This window comes from Rhyacophila brunnea, unplaced genomic scaffold (assembly GCF_057557595.1).
Source record: "Rhyacophila brunnea isolate RB1 unplaced genomic scaffold, BYU_Rbru_1.0 scaffold_20, whole genome shotgun sequence".
In the NCBI taxonomy this organism is placed as follows: domain Eukaryota; kingdom Metazoa; phylum Arthropoda; class Insecta; order Trichoptera; family Rhyacophilidae; genus Rhyacophila; species Rhyacophila brunnea.
In genome coordinates, this window is record NW_028232860.1 from 12,153,826 (window position 1) to 12,175,525 (window position 21,700).

At 34.2% G+C, this 21,700-nt stretch overlaps 1 protein-coding gene across 1 annotated transcript in view; it reads left to right on the forward strand.

Moving 5' to 3' along the window:
• The window catches only part of LOC147071207 (pancreatic triacylglycerol lipase-like), a 114,844-nt gene extending 96,942 nt beyond the window's left edge, over positions 1-17,902 (forward strand). The window contains exons 2-5 of the mRNA XM_085948518.1: positions 2,442-2,715; positions 4,919-5,161; positions 7,048-7,262; positions 17,795-17,902. Of these exons, the coding sequence (XP_085804644.1) occupies positions 2,442-2,715; positions 4,919-5,161; positions 7,048-7,262; positions 17,795-17,902 (840 nt within the window). The remainder of the gene's footprint in view (positions 1-2,441; positions 2,716-4,918; positions 5,162-7,047; positions 7,263-17,794) is intronic.
• The last annotated feature ends 3,798 nt before the right edge of the window (positions 17,903-21,700 follow it).

The window sequence follows — 21,700 nt, forward strand, 5'->3', positions numbered from 1 at the left end:
AAAAATATTCAGTATTATTATTTATATATCAATGATTATATTATGATTTAATAGTTGGTGAGAATGTAAATATGCAGACGTAAACAATGATTTAATCGTGCATATGTTTAAGTTCCAACGAAAAAAGAGTTTTTTATTTTATATAAAGCCTTAAGCTTGGTAATTCTCAATCCGCGATAAAGAATACATTATGTTAGGAGTAAAATGAATTCAAACTACTAGTATTAGATAGAAAATGATTAAAATACCTCGTCTACACGTGTCTACGACAGTGCGGCGTCCAATTGTCCGGAGGCCAGTCGTCCCATTCCCATCTGAACTACATATTCTACTTATGAATCACATGTATCCGTACTAATAATATGTCAGCTTGAAGATGTCGAATAGAAAAAAGCATTGGGTCATAATCTATAAATGAACCTGAACGAATTTCAGATACATCCAAAATAATTAACATTCTTATATAATATAGACTAACATGTTCCAGGGTGAGTTATTTTCCCCTTTCTAAAACCATTTGTGCTGGTTTTTAACCCGATTCATGGAAAAATCTATATTTTTTTCAATGTGTGTTTGATAGGTACAGAGTAAGAATCAAATGAGTGATTTGAGTGGCTCACAATTATTATTCCTCATTAAAAAAGCATTGATGTACCTATAACATACATTATAGATTATATGGAGGTCTATAAGATGACCTACATACTTAAGAGCGAATAAAATACACCTAAACAATATAAAATAACCCTTTTACATATCTAGGAAATATTTTTCTACGCCTATGTACATGTTTGATTCTAGAAAAACGTTGCTATTTAAACCTAAAGCAATGTACAAGACATTGTTAGACCTCTACTTCAGTATAAAAGTCATAGTTTTAGAATCTATTATAATATTGTGCTGTAATAGGTCCTAGTTACTATTATTATATCGCAAACTAAAAGGTAAACGACTTAATTGTTTTCTTAAATATTAATAAAATACAGTAAATACGAACTATTTGTTGAAGTCATTATCAAAGACTTGACCGCTTCCAGAAATATATTATTAAATGAACAATATTTTGAATAACAAGTCTTTTTTAATCCCATGTAAGGCTTACATTTTATTATTATATTATTACGTATGTGTAGAATATTTTCATATGTTTACTTCAGTAATAAAATTAATGTGTACATTTCACAGATCTTCATGGGGGCTGTGACTTTCATATTGGTTATCCTTGCTATGGGCACCATGGTGGCACGCTCGATAACCAGTACAATTGAGCAAGTGGTACTTGATACAGTATTCTTTAACTGTAAGATTTTTTTTTATACAGAATACTTTAGATTGGCACGAGTTGAGCAACGCAATGTGAAGTTCCCGAGATCGAGTGTGCGCATTCGTTCATAATGGATTATGATCCACAAGCAGTTGATTTATATTAACAGTTTATTTCTTATTATTTCGGTATTATTAAACAAAATTTGACCAAGCCCGGTCTCACATTGAAAATCATCTCGACTGTGTTGTGAAATGTTTTAACTCTCTTCTATGCGCACAGGCGAGGCCATACCGGGGCAGTGTTATTATTGGAACACAGAATTCAATACCGAGTGTATTGGATTGTTGTATATTTTGTAAAAATATCAATATTTTATTTATTTTACAATTGATATTTTGTTTTACGTCCTTGTTCGGCCCATGTCTAATTATTGATCTCATTATTATTGCATGTTATTCTGTTATCTTTTACCAGTAATTAACGATTTTTAGGTAATGCTGAAAAAGCATACTTTGGCCTCCTCTACAGTCAGATGGATAACAAAACAGAGCCTGATACATCTAAGGTCAAGATTATTCTTTATACGATTACTGATGAAGTAAGTATTAATACTTCATTTCTTGAACATACCTACATCATTTTGAAAACACAAGATATATATTTATTAGAAAAATCTTTGAAAAATACAACGTTTAGCGACACTTGAACCCACTACTACTGGATTCGCGCTGATGTGATTTACCGATTGAGCCATGACGTCATTAATTTTTTCCTATCGGCTTTTTGTTTTTTAAATTAAGATATAAATTACCTTAATTAGTACTAACCGGCGTCAGATTTTTCCAAATTTTAGTTATATGTAACTATACAAGGAAGGGAGAGGAGTGACTGTATCAAATAAATACTAATCACACATAGTGTCTAAATAATTAATATATCAATAGGCCAAAAGCAGAATACCTAAATTAATTACAATAGTTGTAATAATTAACATAATATTTTTCAGAGGCGATTGTATACAATTTCAAAAAATATTATGTTTGTTATGCAAATCTTTGATTTAAATCAGTGTTATTATAATTATATAGTGTGATAGGCAATTTTCCACTTAGGTACACTTATATGAATAATTTAAATTTTATTATCTACTTAACATTAGTTGATTTAATTTCAGACTGTATATAATCTGTCTCGTGGCGCCACTCAAATGATCATATCACCAAAATTCAACAAAAATCTTCCAACGATCATTTGCATCCACGGCTTCGGCAGCGATCCCACCATTAGTGGAATTGCTAAAACTGTTAAGGCTCTGCTCAAAAGGGGAGGAATGAACGTTTTGGCTTTGGACACTTCAATACTGACTAGATACAACTATTTGTTCGCTACCACCTCGGAGTTCTTTATTTCTGAAGTCTTTGGGAAGTTTTTGGCGGAATTGGTGGCAGGTTAGTAACTGTTCACTTATCATTCAGATAATTCTTTTTGTTGTAGCTTTAGACTCAAGCCCAAGGCTGGTCCTAGAAAGTGTGAGATCTAATTGGAGCATTTACTCCTAGGCCTAGGTACTATATGCAAATATTAAATGCCCTTTCAATGCTGAAGGGGGTGAGCAGCTGGGGGTGAATAATGGGTCCAGTTTTCGTGACCTTCAATAGGTGTACTAACTGCCGCATTCATACACTTTTGAACCGCATTCAACGCAGTAAGCGGTTTATCGGCCAAATAAGAAAACTAAAAATGCATACGTCACGAAGATGCGTACAGGAATGCGCACCAAACTTAAAATGGCGGCGATCTGCGCGAGCTGTCAGTGTCACTTTAATATACGTCTAAAATGAGTTTAGTAGGAGACTTGAAACCTTCGTAGGTTTTATAGATTACTGTGATGCTAAATGCTTGTAAAAATGTATACAGATTGTGGATCGATGGAGATGTATGTAATATTGTCAATGAGCCCGTGAAGCTGTATTGCCATATTATGGAAATATTTACAGGGTATACTTTATCATTTTGTGCATTAAGAAGTATAAAATAAATATGATTTGATAACAAATAAATTATTTAAAGTTCATGATAATTATTCATTTACAATTATTAAATTTATATGGTACCGTTTGCACATTTTTACACCTATTCGCAATTTCAAAATTTTAAATTAATTATCGGGAAATTTAAATTTAAAAGTTGGTAACATTACCCACGGCATGACGCGTATTACGTCAGCAACGTGACGTCACTATTTGACAGATTCAAATTAGGTTTATGTATGGAAATTTTCAGTAAATAGCTTGAATGCAGTTTGCTGTTATATGCATACGCCAGTAAGTCGTACCCAGTGAAATGGGCGTACATAACATAAACGATTAGGCAGTCAATTAGTAAGTGATTATGAAAAAATATGTTGCCTTATTGAAGTATGTGGTTTGAGAAAAATGTGTCGGTGGAGAGAGTGGTGTGATTAAACATCAATCACTTGACAATATTTTATTTAGCACTAACCGTTGTTACTGAACGTTTGGTATGCTCACGTGGTTTACGTTTTTTAGTTAAATCATCGATTTATTTATTCATCTACTATCTGTTTTCATTATGTGGATGAGACCATCCAATCTGGTCACCACAAATGTTAATTTTGTTGCATTTAGAAAAATAATGACTTCATGTTGTTGACGTAAAGATCTATTTTCTTAGTTAATTCGATAATTCCTTTGTCGCTTATTACAATTTTTAATTTCTATTTATGCTATTCTCTTTTATTGCCACTCTAAACTAAAGTCATGTAAATTCAGTCATAGCATACTTAGCCGGCTCGCACATCACAACTCGCCTCGTGTGCCTGACCGTCATAAATCAAAACTTCCGAGAACAGGCGGCCAGTGTTGCCTGACACAACCTCGCACATTTATCTAGCGACAGTCACGCGTAACCTTCGAAACGTATGGATATTTCAATACGGTGATCGGCGAGCCGTATAGGAATGACCAATTCGTAGGTGTTTGTTTGTGACTTCGAACCTCCGACTCGGAGCCCAAGAAGGATGCAACATGTCGAATGCAACAGCCAGATGTTTTTTTCAGACAAAACTGTTGCATTCGATCAATCTGCGAAGCTCCATTTGGCAACGCGTGTTATGTTGTTTCGTTAAACGTTTCGACGTATTTGACACTTTTTTAGGCGAGACGAGTTCCAATGTGCGAGCTGACTTTAGTGCATGGTAACCATAGTCTTGGGAAACTGCTCCCGAGACATCCTAGTCATAAAAAAATAGAATGCTTTACGTACGGTTCCATGATACGCCTGATTAAGGCCGGTCGTGGTACGGACTCGCAATGGTTTGGTAAGGCCATTCGTTTCAATGTGTAGAAGGCGGTTTCTCCCTGAAAAGCATTTACCACCAATGATAATAATTAGTTGTAAAAGTTTTCTTTATTGTGTGATCATCGTATAAACTATAAGCTATTAATTGTGGTACAATTGAGCGGTGTCCACATTGGCAACAAATTGCTGGCAACCTCATTAAATTTCGATTAAAATAATTAATGGTCATATAAATTACGATAATTATCGTGAAATTTAATGAGGTTGCCAGCAACTTGTTTGTCAATGTGGACACGGCATAATACAACTAATTGTATTAAATATCTCCAGGTGGCGTCGACAGACTCAAGATCCACTTAATTGGCCTTAGTCTCGGCGCTCATCTGGGAGGGTTGGCCGGCCAGGAGTTTAAGAAGATAACTGGCTCTAAGATAGGACGCGTTACAGGCGTGGATCCTGCTAAGCCATGCTTCGCTAAAGAGATGCCAGATTTTAGACTCAGCGAGACTGATGCGGAGTTTGTGGACGTCATTCACACCAACGGTGGGGCGGATGGAATTTTGGAGCCTTTAGGTAAATTTCAAGCTAACCGCGGTATTTCGATCAATGCAACCAAATTGAATGTGTGCATTTAAATCGCAGTGATTTTACTTGTCTGATGATCGCACACCGGGTGCATTGTATTGCAATTGCTCACCGAATTGTTTTAATTTTATAACACTTATTTATCTATTGTTATTATGACAGCGCTTGTACACGTGTTTGGCGGTACTGGTACCAATAGTGTGTAAATTAAACTATCGAAATATTAACTGTTTACACGCAAAATTGCTGAATGTCTCGACAATTTCATTCTTCAAGCGTGAACGAGACACGTTGTTGTCATTGTATAGTACTATTTGATAGGCTGTGAAAATTTGTAAACGTCAATATGCTCTACGTGGTGTAGTTCACATTTTTTTCCCGGTAAGGTTTCCTAGCCTGGGGGCCTGGGCTTACGAGAGGGGGTCCGGCGTGAGAGATCAACCAGCCAAGTGAGATAAACACACATCACAAACATGCACTAATAGTAAAAAAATGTCGCCTGCGGCGTTGTTTCACTTCAAGCATGCTAACAGTTAATAATATGTGGTTTTACCATACTTATAATTTTTGATTATTGTCGATATTTGACATGTCCATAATTGTGCATATCAACATAAAAGTGGGTGTATTAAAAATACAAAAATCGCTAAAAATACCCTTAATTTTACCTCGAACACCATTTGGAATATGCAACTGTAGATCGTCACGATATTGCCTTTAACCTTAGCGATAAGTAGGGGGCCCGCCAAAGATCCTAGCCTGGGGGCTCGCTTCAGGATGTGGGGGCCATGATCTAGGTACAGACGGAGGACCATCTTTTCTCACACCGTGCACATGAAAAAGATGGGGTATATTGTCTTTAACTGACCGGTTGACAAGTCTTGACAGTTGCCAGAATTGGCAGAACGCTTCGCTGCGCTAATAAATAACCTACAAAATAAACCAACTGTTCCGTTAAAATTTCCGGGTATGCGAAGTGTTCCATTGCAGAAAATGTTTGGGAAACCCTGGTTTACACTATTAGCCATGATAATACGCACTGTCAGCAGTAAACTAATGCAGATATAAATGTACAATTATACATGACGTATTTTAATTCAAGCAGTCGTATTGAATAAATAACAAAACAAAAAAATGCTGGAAACAAAAACGGTAGTTTCCATTCTTGTAAAATGATGGCAAGTCAATATTATAAATAATATATTATATAACTTTGGAAAATAAATATTCTAAAATGTTATTTTTTATTAATACTCATGTATATAATAATATACAACAATACAACATTTTGGAATACTTTGTTTGGAATATAATACAGATATTTGATAAAGAAATTATACATTTTTGTTGAAAATGAAAATTGTGATTTTTGTGTAAAAAGTCTAAAAATCTAGAGCGATGATCGCATAATCAAATACACCACTGCGAACATCGCATAAGTAAAATCTCACCACCAGATTCAGTCTTTAGTTATTTACTGATACGTATGTACTTGATTAAATTTTTTATATCTGTTGAGAATAATGGATCGTTTAGAGGATGTTAAATTATCAACATAGTTTTATATATATGATTAACTTTATTATTATCAACTTCATGAATAATAATATACAGAGTAATAGATTACATTTTGTTATGCGACCGTTACAATAGACCTTCGAGTATTCACTGTTGTCACGCCGGACACCCAAGTGAACATAGAACTGTAATTAGTATTAATTAGTATTTAGCATTGGCGGACAGCCAGTGCCATAGTTAAACGTATTAATAATATTCTTAAATTATTACTTATAATATTTAGTTATGTTATTATATTAGACTGCTATATATCAACAATATGTATAATTATTATTATTTTTCTTATTACCCAATAGGTCATGTAGATTTTTACCCCAATGGTGGTGTATCACAGCCAGGTGGCTTAATACCTCCAGAAAACCACCGAAGGGCATTCAGACTTTTCACTGAAAGCATCATAAATCCAACTGCTTTTCCATCGGTGAAATGTACCAACTGGGAGACCTTCATGAAGAATGCTTGTTCACTACCATTAAGCCGAGCGTTTATGGGTTTTGACTGTTCCAAGACAGTAACTGGTGTTTATTACCTTCAAACATCCTCTGTAGAGCCTTATGGTCTTGGAGAAAGTGGGACTAGGTATAGACATAAACTAGCATGGTCTACTTGGTTGTCACATCCATTTAACGTTTCATACTCCATGCTGGTCAATCGTCAATAATATTAGAAATAAAAACTAATCTACCAAGATATTACCATACCATAGAAACAATTTACTATGTGTATTAAGCGCGAACCAAATTAAGGTGCATCATGGTGCATATCATGGTGCATGTCGCCTACTGTCACGCTGTCGCGGCGAAAAATTTAGTCTATGGTTTCTTCATTTTGCAGACTATTTTGAACCATCGCCATCTGTATAAATTCACTGAATAATGACACTGATGAAGAGAGCCTACTATAATATATTAGTAATTTGAATTTTATTAATTATTCATGCTAATTTCAATTAATTTTAACAGTTTCTACGTGTGCGTATGTTAAAATACTTGCGGCATGACATCCATAGATAATATTTTGAACAGAACCCAACTTGCAGACCATAGATAATAGACAACATTATTGTTGAAAATACATAGTGCCAACCGCTAAAAACAAAGAAAACGTGATTTTGACATGACATTCGAAAAGTGTAGGCATGTGAAATATGATAAAAACGTACATTTTAAACACCAAGAACAACGACATTACGCACTTTTTCCTGTAGCGGCACCTTACTGTGACGTCACATGATAGTCCGCGACATGCACTTCAATTTGGTTCGCGCTTTAAGGTCGCACACAGAAAAAATCACTAACCCCAGTCATATGTGATTACCATATGCTACATCCCGACTGGATTTGTAATACTGTATGTGTGAAGCATCCACACATAGAGCGTATGCTGTGTCGAACATTGGCGACGTACTGTGACTGTAGCTGGATCCACATTTAGACACCAGCGTTTACAGGCGAACACTTAACCATCGATTACGCATCTGGTCAGTCATAATGGTGATATGGAGTGCTGAACATTTACAATTTTTATTTTTTTATTATTATTTAACTTTACAAAAATATCTATTTTTTCAATTATAGAATAATGTTATTTTGTTGACTGGCATCATTGATTTCACAAAAATCATCGGTCAAAAGTACCTATATTAAATTTTGTAACGACCAAGACTTTGAAAAGAGACCCACAATTAATGGCACTACCTACATGGTTGGAAGTCGCAAGCGTTATGGAGAGGGAATAGGATTTAACCATATGTTCACTTCGTAATCTTTACTCACAATCTCTAAGCTTCCGCTTAGTCTGTTTAGCTGTAAACCTTTTGATCATACAGGTTTTATATTTTGAGACTAAGCACCTTACACTATTGAGATTAATTTTTAGTGCTAAGTGTGGTTATCTAGTTGTCAAATGCGATACACACCTAAAGTGAACTAATCCTTTGGTAAGTTCATCTGCTCATTGGATCGAGTGAGTCATCTTATTTCGTTAATCTATTTCCGTGTACCGTTTGAAGTATTCTCTTTTATTGTTGATCGATCTCTGTGAAGTCTGAATACATATTAAAACCGAAGGTGTTTCTATATTACAATAAACAATATTATAATTTTCCATTGTAATTTTGTGTTGTTCGTCTTGTTTTATTTTATTCCTTATTATTTTTATTGTTGGGAATAATATTATATATTATAGTAATGTATTTTACATGATATATTTTATAAACTTGAGCATGATAATAATATACAAATGACGAAAAAAAATATTGGTGTTAATTTTCAGTACCGTCAGGCATTTTCCGCTATATTTTAAAAAAATCTAGTTTTACGGATACTATTTATTGATGCTTATAAACAAATTAATAAAAAGATAATCTGACAATTAAATCAAATAGCTTGTTTACACGCGCGCTCCATTAATTGGATTATGCCATTAAATCGGCATCTAGATCTCCACAGCAAGTTAATCTTTAAGGGGTTACATCCCCACAACCGCGGTAATAACTATTGTGTAGTTATAGAGTTATGGCACAATAACTGTGTTAACAGCGTCCATTAATGGACCGTTTAACGCACTATGTTGGCAATAACACGCATTATAAAGCGCTCTGTTACGCGCGGCCAGTAGTCGGCAATTATTATACGCATTGTGATGTCATTTGTATGGAATCAGTACAACAGAATTACCTAAGCAACATAGCATACTTTAATCACGGGCCTGGCAATAGTTCGTATTACCTGGTTAGAATACATCTGTCGCACATCACAATATTTTGGATCTGTTCATTTATTGTATAATTTTTGAGGAATGTGACTGCGATTCATCTGAGCATACTCTTATTTATAGACTTCGAAGCATACATTTAGTGGTGAATATGTCTGATCTGGCAATGTCCTCGTCTGGTATGTCTGCAGTTTTATTTAGTTACTTACCATAACAAATAAAATATGTATATTTACGTTCACTAATTGGAATATTGGTGATAATTCATCTCCAGTAGAGTTATTCTAAGAATCAATAAAAGTGATAAATGTGCTATATCGTATTCCAAGAGTTAATCATCCCGGGATATGAAATGTGAGGTGCGACGTTTTTTCATACGGATTTCGATGGGCGCGCTGTATAATTGGAACGAGATAGAGCAGCATACTACATGTTGACACAATGCGCCAAGTCAAAGTCGGTGTATTATACCAACGCCTGCTATCTGAGATAATATGTTATTGATTTCGCGTAATATTTTAAACAATTTGCTAAGCCAATGTACCTTTGTACAATGTAATATAATATATTATAAACGCTATAGATATAATACACCAATAAAACTAACCAAGATATAGCGTATACATAATTCCGGTTATTTTTCTAGTGATATCCGTATTAATTGAGATCAATAAAGGTAACGGTAACGTGTTATGGCGTTAGCTAGTTAGAATAGTCATACAGATGCTTATATGTCATACACTGTTCTATTTGTGTGTTAAACTTATTTACTTAATAATTTAATACGGATACAGAAAGAATACAGAAAAATGACTTAATACAATTATTTATATTTTTCTTTCCATTTTTCTTCATAATGAGGGTATTTAAATGCCTTAGTTACCTTTATATCTTCAATCCTTGCGTTTCACTCTCAGAGGTATGCACTGTTTTAATTTTAAGTAGGCGACCTTCCATTTCTACGTCAGTTCTCGAGTTTCTGCTGACAATACAGGGTATTATAATTTTATATTATATGGAAAAATACATTTATAATAATTATTATAAGATACAGTTATTGTAAGTCTAAATCAGTATGTACATACGCAAATTATTATAAAAATTCTACACTTATAGATATATATATATGTTTTAATGAAACATTTTACAACAGGGTTTCTTGTGAGATGCTTTTCTTATAAAGGCAAATAATAGTTTTCCTTCTATGTAATATTATAAGGCATCATCTCAACGGAAATTTCCCTTACCAACCAACATAAAACTTTTACGTCCAGTGGTGTCATTGTAACATTGAAACAACCGGGTCGGTGTTTAATTAAATAAAAATGTTAGATAATATAAGTTTATGGGACATGAGTTTTCCGGATATTTTGAATTACATCAAATACCGGAAGGAAAATTATTAATTCTAAATGTTTTGAATGAAGCTATCAGCTCAAGTTCTATGGTTCAGAAACGTGCTTAATCAGTGTTTCTAAGAACTAACCGATATTCGACCATAGACTGTTAGCAATTATTCATATTTGATCCCATTTGCAAGGATGACTTTCTAATTAATAGTGACAGCGTTGCAATTTCGAGTTCGATAATGATCATCGATGAGGCAATTATCATTGGATTTATAAAAATTCAATGCTTGTGACCAGCCAGCTACGTGGCACGTCTGATCTATGGATGAGCAAATAGCAGTAGGAAAACAGGATGCCAAGAGACCACAACTATACTGGCTTAATAGCCGATAACTACGTTAAAGTTCCCACCACCACCCGCCATATATGCACAGCCGTGGATATGCACAGCCGCTTTCTATGACGCTTTTAACGTGTCTGAAAGAAGTGATTTTAAGTGCTCATTCCGTCTCGAGACGGAGCCGCACGGGACTGATGCTGCAAACATGCACCGTAGTGCTTAAAGAAGAAAGTTAAGAAAGATTTTTTTTTTGTTTTTTGGACTGGCTCTGCTGCCCGCTGACGTTAAGCGCTTTATGTACCCGCATACTTAGTGTCACGAATTGAAATGGATGAGTCTACAGAAGAGTCGGGACTATCCCGCTCCCCATACGATGCTGCAAATTTCTCGAATGCCGCAAAGTTGGCCTCGGTTGCTAACAGATCTCCATGACCAATTGGGCCCGTGTGAGGACGGAGCCTGGCAAACAGCTCCGCTCGTGATAGAAAGCACTCATGATATTCGACTGGAGAATGAAAAAATGAAGCAATATTATCAGACTGGTAATGTATTAAGGAAAAACAGCGTCGCAGGCAAATTTGATGCTTCATTTCGCAATAATAATATTTTCTAAGATTTTTCACTGCACGTGCCAATCACAGTAAGACAGTACCTACCATGTTTTCTCATCCATCACCTATCTAAAACTTTTATTCTAGCGTATAGCGTGGCGCAATAAACGATAAGTGAATTTTAAAATTATATCCTACGAGCAATTTACGAAAACCTTGCTTGAATGTGTAACAATCTACAATATTTATAATGTGCTGATATATTATTACTACTGAAGAAGTAATGACATCGCTTACCATGAAATGATTATATTTTTTCCAAAACAACCAAATTGTGATGATCGACCGGTCCGAGTCAAGGTCGTACTGACTCTCGAAGGGCTATTCACCTCCACTTGGCATATTCTCAGAAAGTAATTTTTAAAATTATTTTAACAACCGGTTCGCAGGAACCGGAAGAATACCAGCACTATTTACGCCAAAGTTTAATGTAAATTACTTATTTGGCGGTTCGCATAAAACATTCTGGGATTTTACCCAGAGTGGTCGTATTGCTGGGGTATATGAGTTTTTAAGTGTCTAATAGCAGTAAAGTATGGAGATTCTCATAATATTCGAGTTTTAATTTATGCGGGGTAAGATTTTATGGTCATTCGCAAACAAGCAGGTGTTTTTGTTATGATGGAATACTGCCGTAAGAGAATGTTTCTATTTCTTGGAAGATTCATGATATTCCAAGGAAAACTGGATAACTACAGAACCTGCTTAATATTACATTTTGTTTCAATAAATAAGTCCACTATTTTAAATTACATAAGCCAATCACCAATAATAATTCAATTAGGAAACTGCTTCAGAGAGTATTAAAGGAGCCATTGATTAAAATTTGTCACAATTAAGTATGGCGCCTATAGCATAGTGGTCTATGTGCATGGGCGCGAAGCCCGATAGATGCAGGTTAGATTCCTGCTGGGTGTATTACTTTTTACAAAAACATCTTTTTATAACATATTTTCTCGGAAGTGTTTTCAAAATCATGTATGTTTAAAATACTACGTTCACAATTTTTCATAATGTACTATACACCCGGTCTTCGGCGGGTGTTAATAAGACCCTTCATTTGGATGTGAAGCATCAGATTTTTTCATAAATCAGCAAACGTGAAGTAATTGCTAGTAATGATGAAAGGTACGAGGGTGGGTCAATAAGTCCTTAGAAAAGCCGACAGGTGGCGCGACTAGTACTGGAAGCGGTTTGTTTTCATGCAGCGGCACTACCGATTCAGTATGCTGCGAAGTTTCAATCAGATTGGTCGGGTTGTTGTTTTTTATTTTCGTACATTTAAAAAAAAAATTTGCTTGTTTACAAAAATGGAGAAAATTGAGTTTAGAGCTGTTATTAAACATTTTAATATAAAAGGGTTAACAGCAAAGGAAATAAAAAATGAGTTGGATTTAGTTCACGGCATATCTGCTCCTTCACTTGCAACTATTTATAACTGGTTAAATGAATTTAAACGTGGTCGTACATCAACAAAGGATGAACCACGCTCAGGACGTCCTGTAGAGGTGACTACACCAGAAATGATCAATAAAATCCACGATATGGTGTTAAGTGACCGAAGATTAAAGTTGAGTGAGATAATTGAGGTTACAGGGATCTCAAAAGGTAGCGTCATTTCTATTTTACATGACAAATTGGGCATGAAAAAAGTTTCTGCAAGATGGGTGCCGCGTTTGCTCACAGTCGACAATAAACGCAATAGGGTGGTGGCCTCTAAAGCCCTGTTGTCGCTCATGCAACGCAATCCGGATGAATTTTTTCGTCGCTTTGTGACTGTAGATGAAACATGGATACACTACTATACTCCCGAGACGAAAGAACAGTCAAAGCAGTGGATTGCGAAAGGCGAACCATGTCCAAAGAAGGCGAAAACCGTAAAATCAGCTGGTAAGGTTATGGCTACTGTATTTTGGGATGCACGTGGAATTATTTTCGTTGACTATTTGGAAAAAGGAAAAACAATAACAGGGGATTATTATGCATCTTTATTGGACCAGCTAAAAAACGAAATTGAAGAAAAACGGCCTCTTTTAAACAGGAAAAAAATCCTCTTTCATCAGGACAATGCCCGTGTTCACACATGTTTACGATCAATGGCTAAAATTGAAGAATTGAAGTTCGAATTGGTCGACCACCCACTGTATTCGCCAGATTTAGCCCCCAGTGACTTTTTCCTTTTCCCAAACTTAAAAAAATGGCTAAGTGGACAACGTTTTTTTTTCAAATGAAGAAGTCATCGATCGGACAAATGCTTATTTTGAGGACCTTCCGAAAACTTATTTTTCTGACGGTTTAAAAAAATTTGAGAAACGTCTAACCAAGTGTATTGAGCTCCAAGGAGATTATGTTGAGAAATAAAAAAAAATACAAAAATAAAAACTGTTTTAATGCTTTTTTCTAAGGAATTATTGACCCACCCTCGTAATAATAAGATACTTTAATACAAATATAACCTATATTCTGGCTGCAATTATTATCTTCACAAACAAACCAAATACACGATTAGAAAATCTATAAGTTTTGAAATATTGAGATTAGTAGTAGTAAAATAACAGAAAACAGTGTCAAGCAAGTGGGATATATCAATATTCATAACGATTTGATTAAATAGCTATTGCCCTCCCGAGAGATATTTACTAGACTACAAAATGTAAGTATATAAGAAGAAGTTACATATATAATAGTGTCCATATTGTAATCTGATGTTTAGTAAATAAGTCTCAAAATTGTCTTTTGAGTCCTCTCCACCGTCACTCAATACGAAGGTATTTGGATCTACCTGGTACGCTTACAGCACCAACTTTGAAAGGAGCTTTAGAGACGTGATGGGTAGTGGAAGGAAAGGCATGTCTGTAAGTATTAATTAAAGGTACTTCCAAAGTAATTTATGCATGAAAATTCATTAACCTGAGTGCAAGGAGACAACTTTCTACCTAGTTCGCGTCAACGTAAACATAAGAAAACTCCAAATACGTACAATTTAGAATTAATTACATGCCTAAACATAACTAACTGTTGGCCCAACTTCGGAAAGGTGCATAAATATTTATGATCTGGCAGTGGCGTAGGAATATGTGGGGTATAGCTGGAAGTTAATCTACCTTCGACTCCTTGCACTTGTAAATAAATTATCCTGGCATATAGACATCCTGCGCGGACGGATATGCTAATCGGATTCTGGTGAAATATTGATAACCCCCTCCCTTACGTTTCATAAAATGGACAGGTGCGGATTAAGGTCTCATTCTTTGAGAATAATAAATGCCATCATCCACAAATACATTGAATTAGATGAATCCAATATGAAATCAGAGTTGCAGTCAGTCAGTCTCGCGGATAGCATGAAGTTGGCATGAATGGAATTGAATTTAATTAGTTTCCTGCACTAGTCATAGTGATTTCAATATCGGTATTTCAAAACTGGTATCCCAATATTTCTATACCGAAATGCCGGTATTAAAAATCAGACAGTACCGATATATTCTGTATTGAAAGTTGAAACAAAATATTATTAATTAACATAGAAAGTTTAACAGGACTGTATTTTTTGTCGCCTTACGCAATATCTAGTTTACTTCTGTATCCCTTCGATGTCTTTGGTGAACAGCAATGATACATGCAAATTTTAGCACAGTTACTAGCTATTCAGGGTGACAGGTATCTCTAAGCTCATAGTTTCTATGAAACAGCTCCTCTTTTGACATCCACGAAAATTTTGTCACTTAGGTAGGTACTTATATATTTTTTAAATGAAATTTTGTTTGTTGAAGTGGTAAATGTGGTAGTATATTGTTATTTCACACTTTTATTCAATAATTTCACAGTTGAAATCATTGAATAAAACCATTTAAATTTAAATAAGTATTTTTATTTAAACATACTTTAATATGATCTGAATAAAATAAAAATATCGTAAGTTGGTATATTGTTTTATTTAATATGAAAATTGTGAAGTAAGAATATAATTATATTATATTATGTTGTACAAAGTGCTAATAAATAAAATGTGAATAAATAATGTTCGTATTATCTTCTCTTGCTGCCGTCTTCTACTGATGGTTCGCGAATAAATTGCAGTATTTTGGACGGTTTTGCATCTCAGATAATGTGGCACGTCATCAACAACTCCCTAATACGAGTAAATTCTTAATATCTCAATCATAAATAGGTACAATATGCAAATAAATATATGTAATTATCTCCAATTACTTAGTTGAAGTAGGTATATCGTCGATGTCATTATATTTAGATATTCCAAAATGTAATAATACAAAGTTTTATTAAGATATTTAATAATAGGGTTCAGCCGATTGTTTTATTATTTTTCGATTTAAGGTTTTTTGTTAACGATAGTATCGCATTGTAGAAAATTTAATTATTACGGACTTTATTGAAATAAAAGACTAAATAATAATGTTGATACAAACACCAAATTCGGACCTGCAATCGCCCCTTGCCATGCCCGATGCGAGGCTTTCAAAAGCTATTTGCATATCTCGCTCACAGATGTCAGTCACGGGAATCTAAATACGAATAGGACGCGTCTAAGCAAGCGGTTTTCAACACGCCGCCTCCACACAACTGTCACATCTAAATACCATTGGACAAATAGAATAAATAAACAGGTACTTACACGGTAATTTGGGAAATTTACGAGGCAAATTTAGGCTAATGAACGAATCAAACGCTCTCGAAATAGAGTAGGCAATTACGAATGAATGCTTCTCTTCGCTTATCGGTTATTAGTCTTTTGTTGCCACTTAAGTTGTGGTTATATTGAGATGCACGTCGCGTACCGTCACGCTGTCACGGAGAAAAATTTAGTCTAATGGTTTCATTATTTCGCGGAATATTTTGAACGAGCAATCACGATCTCTGTAAATTGAATGGTAGAGGAACCTAGTAACGAGTCTCTGTGAATTCAATAATACTTTGAACATAACCCAACCTGCAGACCATAGATTATAGACAACATTCTTATAGAAAATAGGTAAGTACATAGTGCCAATCACTAAAAACAAAAAACACGCGATTTTGACATGAGTCGAAAATGTGTAGGTAGGCATGTAGAAAATAATAAAACATTTATTAAATCATACAGGTATCGATGCAGTGCATAACAACATGAAGTGACCTTATTGTTGTTCTGGTGATTTCGACAAATTTTGTGGTTCAAAATCTGCTACGGGATGGGAGCATTAGTCTGATAAAGAAAAACGACATTACACACTTTTTCCCCGTAGCAAGGCAGCTTACTGTGACGTCACGTGATAGTACGCGACGCGCAACATAATAATATAATCACAACTTTATTTCCACTAAATTAAAATCTGTAATCAATACACCGGGATTGGTCGCCCATTATGCCCTACTTGGGTGCTCTATCGAAGATCTATTCTTTTGATGATGTTTGGTTGCTTTCATACACTTTTATTACCTTGTCTATTCCTGTGGTTTATGCCCAACACGTATCTTTATACATTGGTTAATCATATCACACATCAGGAAGTGTGGAAAGTTACTTTTGAATATTTTATACAGACATCCAAATGCCGTTCACCCCAGGTTTTATTTTTAAGAAATATCGAAACAAACCTTAAGGTGTCCCAATAGTCGTGAAATAGTCCATAATAATATGCGGCAGATAAAAATGCGCGTATGTAACTTACTTTTGTTGCAAGTACAAGTAGGTATAGATTAGTAGATAGTCATTTTTCAGCTAATAATATCTCTACTACGAACTACGAACATATTTTCAGGTTTACCGATTTTCACTACCTGTCAAATAGTATTAAATAGTACCATAAAATAACAACATCGCGTCTCGCTCACTCTTAAAGAATGAGATTGGAGAGGCAGTCAGCACTTTTACGTGTAAACAGATATTGTCACGATTGTTTAAAATACCCACTACTGCTGCCAGTTAATCCATGCACGTGTACAGGCACTATAATATTTATATCTAAAAAAGCTATAGTAGTTTTTTAAGGTTTCATGTGTGTAAATTACTTGATATGCACTGCAGTTCGGCTCCCTGCACTTAACACCTAAATGCATTCTACGAAGACAATTTGACTCGAGATTTGCTGATATGACGTTATTACGGATGGTGGGATTTGACTTTGACGGTTGAATTACCAACCAAACTAATATTTTTATATAATTTTTATTTTCATACACTCAGTATGAAAACATATCCTATGTATTTTCTACCTATACGTACCATACATAATTACACGATAAAAAGAACTTTTTATTTTCAACGTTTTTAAATTTTCTGTTGAATCATATACACTTGACTTGGCTAGCTTAAATGATCAAAAAATGTGTACTTGATAGAAAATACAGAATAAATATAGAATACTAAAATGTCATTTTGACATTTCATATTGATTTCCATAGTAACGCACGTATATATTAATAATTTAGTTGCTAGGACCCCCTTAACAACCAATAATAGTGTTTTACGTTTTACGGATTTCTTCCGAAATAATTTTTCATCCAAAACAGAATTAACTGAAAATGAATTCAATTCTACTTAAAGATGGCTAAAAGTATTAATGCATTAGCATCGTGTTCTGATATATTCTAAAAGTTTCAAATGTCTAGCTAGTCGGGAAGTTAGTTAAAAATCGATTGAAAGATTTGTACTGGATAAACAACCACTGGACAAACAAGAATACGACGTAATAAAAACGTTGTAATAAATTAATAGATTTCTTAGATTTTTCTACTTGAAAATATACGATAGGTTTTTTATAATGACAATCAAAACAATTTTCCGGCACTTTTTTTTCTGGGTATGCTATCTCGGCAATTCAAATACACGCTGAGAGTGATTGCCATTTTAAAGCCTTAGTTTTTATTTATCCGTGGGCTTAATTACGTTTTACGGTATGTATATTATTTATACTGGAGTTCACTTACATTTTCCCAAAATTTATACCTTATGCTACTAAATCGCAAGACAGACGTGATGGTTAATGATACGTACGTGAGTGTGTCATACGATTAACCTATTTGATGACACTATAAAAGTTGATATTATATTTTCCATCAATTATTTAATTTTTGTTTAAATGTTAAACAGGTTAATTTAATAATTAATTTTATTAATTTAATTTCAGTTAAAATTAAAATCTAAAATTTTCTGTATTAACACAACAACTTACTTATTCTGTGCTATTATTTTGTTATGCCCACGATGCTCGAGCGGCTTACGCGCGGCTTAGTAAGAAAGAAAGGGTTTTTTTAAACCATAAAGTTATGATGGCAACCCTTTAATCTTAACGTGTACGTTACTTTACTAATCGATCACATTTAATGTTTTATATTATTATAAATTAACAGGAGAGACAAAAACCCATTTTCCACAAAAAATGGTTTTTTGTCTCTCTTGTAAAATTTGCGCAATTCAAGATAAGTGTTAAGATTGCGCAATTATAATGTTTGTATTTTTTTTTCGGAATTTCAGCCTTTAGGGATTTCAGCGTTCGGGATTTTGGTATTCGGGATTTCGGCCTTCGGGATTTCGGCTTTCGGGATTTCGGCCATTCGGGATTTCAGCATTCGGGATTTCGGCCTTCGGGATTCCGGCCTTCGGTATTTCGGCCCAAACCCACGCAATGGATGTGTATTTTTTTGCGTATTTCATTTTCCTGTGCGGTGCCCAGAAGTCCATCACCTAGTTGTCCTATCGTGCAGTTATCCTAGTGTCTAGTCAGCGACGCCAAATCATCGCGTCCCGTCTGTAAACTTATGATGATATTATATTATTTCACATGTAAATAGTAATACGCGAGTAAATATTTCACAGACAGACAGAGATAATGCTTTTTGAGAATTCAATTGTCAATAATAATATCATTGAGCAATGGTAATATTCAATGAATATGTAAGTACATAATTGAACGATACAACGAAGTACTTACTTACTAAAATAATTAACTACTCAGAATCAAATCCTATATAAGCTATTCTTAGCAAGTATACAATTGTAATTGTAATAGTTCTGTTACATGTAAATTAGGGATGTCATAGAAAGAAAAGGGACCGATACTAGTAACTGTATCGGAAGAAAAGTATCTATACTAAAATTATCAAAGTAGGTATCGAAATATCAGCCAAAAGAATAGAGAAGAGTCATTATCATCATCATCATCATCATCAATCGGGGCTGATCCAATGCTGGATAAAGGCCTCCCTAGCTCCCTCCACTCTCCTCAGTTCCTAGTTCTTTGCTGGCACGTACATCCACTTGTGGGTCTATTTCATACACATAATGATGTTTATGTATTGTAATAATTAGTTCAAAGTCCGGCTGCTGGCCATTATATATTGGTGCATTTATACTATCTACAGCGCAGTGGCGTAGGGTGGAGGTAGGCTGTTAAGATCCGACATAAAGAGTGCACATTAAACTTTTTTAGTCGTTCGTATTTGTTGTTATTGAACTAAGACTACAATTTACAGATGATGTTGGTTAGTTTTTAAAAATCAATTAAACCTTGCCTAAACCAAACCATAATAGTTTTGGCGTGTTATGGGCGATTCGACAAAATAGTGCACACTTTTTCATTCATACTTATTTGTTTTCGTTGAATTAAGATTATATATTATCATTACACATGTTGTTGGTTAGTATATATAGTACACCTACGTGAGAATGAGTTTAGGTGGATGTTGTTTTATAAATTCTTAAAATAGGGTCTGCTTAACTCATCCGGTGTACATCCTTGTACCTCTACTGATATCTCTTTTTTATGTAATACTGTTATATTTATATATCTTTGTTTCTAAATGTCATATTGTGAACGTCTTAAACTTATAACTTGTGATGTCCACAATATGTTACAAAAATAAATAAATTGAAATTAAATAAATTTAAATAATTCATTAAACCCTGCCTAAACCAAACCATAATAGTAGTATTAAATATCCAAAATGATGTATCATTTAATGGCATAATTTAGATTAAGATAGATGAGTATTATTGGACTAATATCTATTATGGCTTGGTTTTCGCAGGGCTTAATTGAATTTTAAAAACTAACCAACACCGTCTGTAAATTATTGTAGTCGTTATTCAATGAAAACAAATACGTACGACTGACAAAGTTTAGTCTGTACTATCTATGGTGGATCTTAACAGCCTACTCTACCCTTCGCCACTGCTACAGCGTCTTGCTTGTGTATTAGGCAAACATCCAGTGCTTGAAAATGTATTACGAAGGTATGTCCATACTTTACAATTCAACTCGAGGGCATCATTCTTGCGTTGGATAGGAAGTTGTGAAGTGTTTGTAAAACTGGTCAGTGTTTGCCTTCCTTAAAATATTTGCTGACCATTGTCGCACGCTAAACGATTTCTCGATGGGACTGAATCTGAAGGAATTAAATATCTTCAACATTGGATTTATTTAGTAGGTTTGGTGGTATGTTTGCTACTTCTGCTATGTAAATGAAAATTATTTGTTCCTTAGTAATTACTTATCTATTCCATATTCAAAAAATATAAGCCTTAACTGCGTAGTTCCAATTTCAAAAGCACTATTTCGAATTCAAACGATGACATTAGAATATTTTGTGGTGCTTCCTTCAAATAATAGGAAACATATAAAAAGCATGAAAAAGATTTATTAAAAGATTTTAGAAAACATTGTGACCATTTGAATGACTTAATTAATTATAAATTATAGAAATATTACTTTAATATAAGTACCTACGCAATATAATATAGAATTTGATACCAATTACTATAATATAATATGACAACGTAATTAAGACAATCTCTTTATATAATTTTACATAATGCATATTTCTACACCAGAATAAAATTCTTGTAATAAACAAGAACTTAAATAATTTCGTTAATCCTTGGATGTGCTTTTCATATAGTTTAATAAGGGGAATATATATTCCCACAATTGAA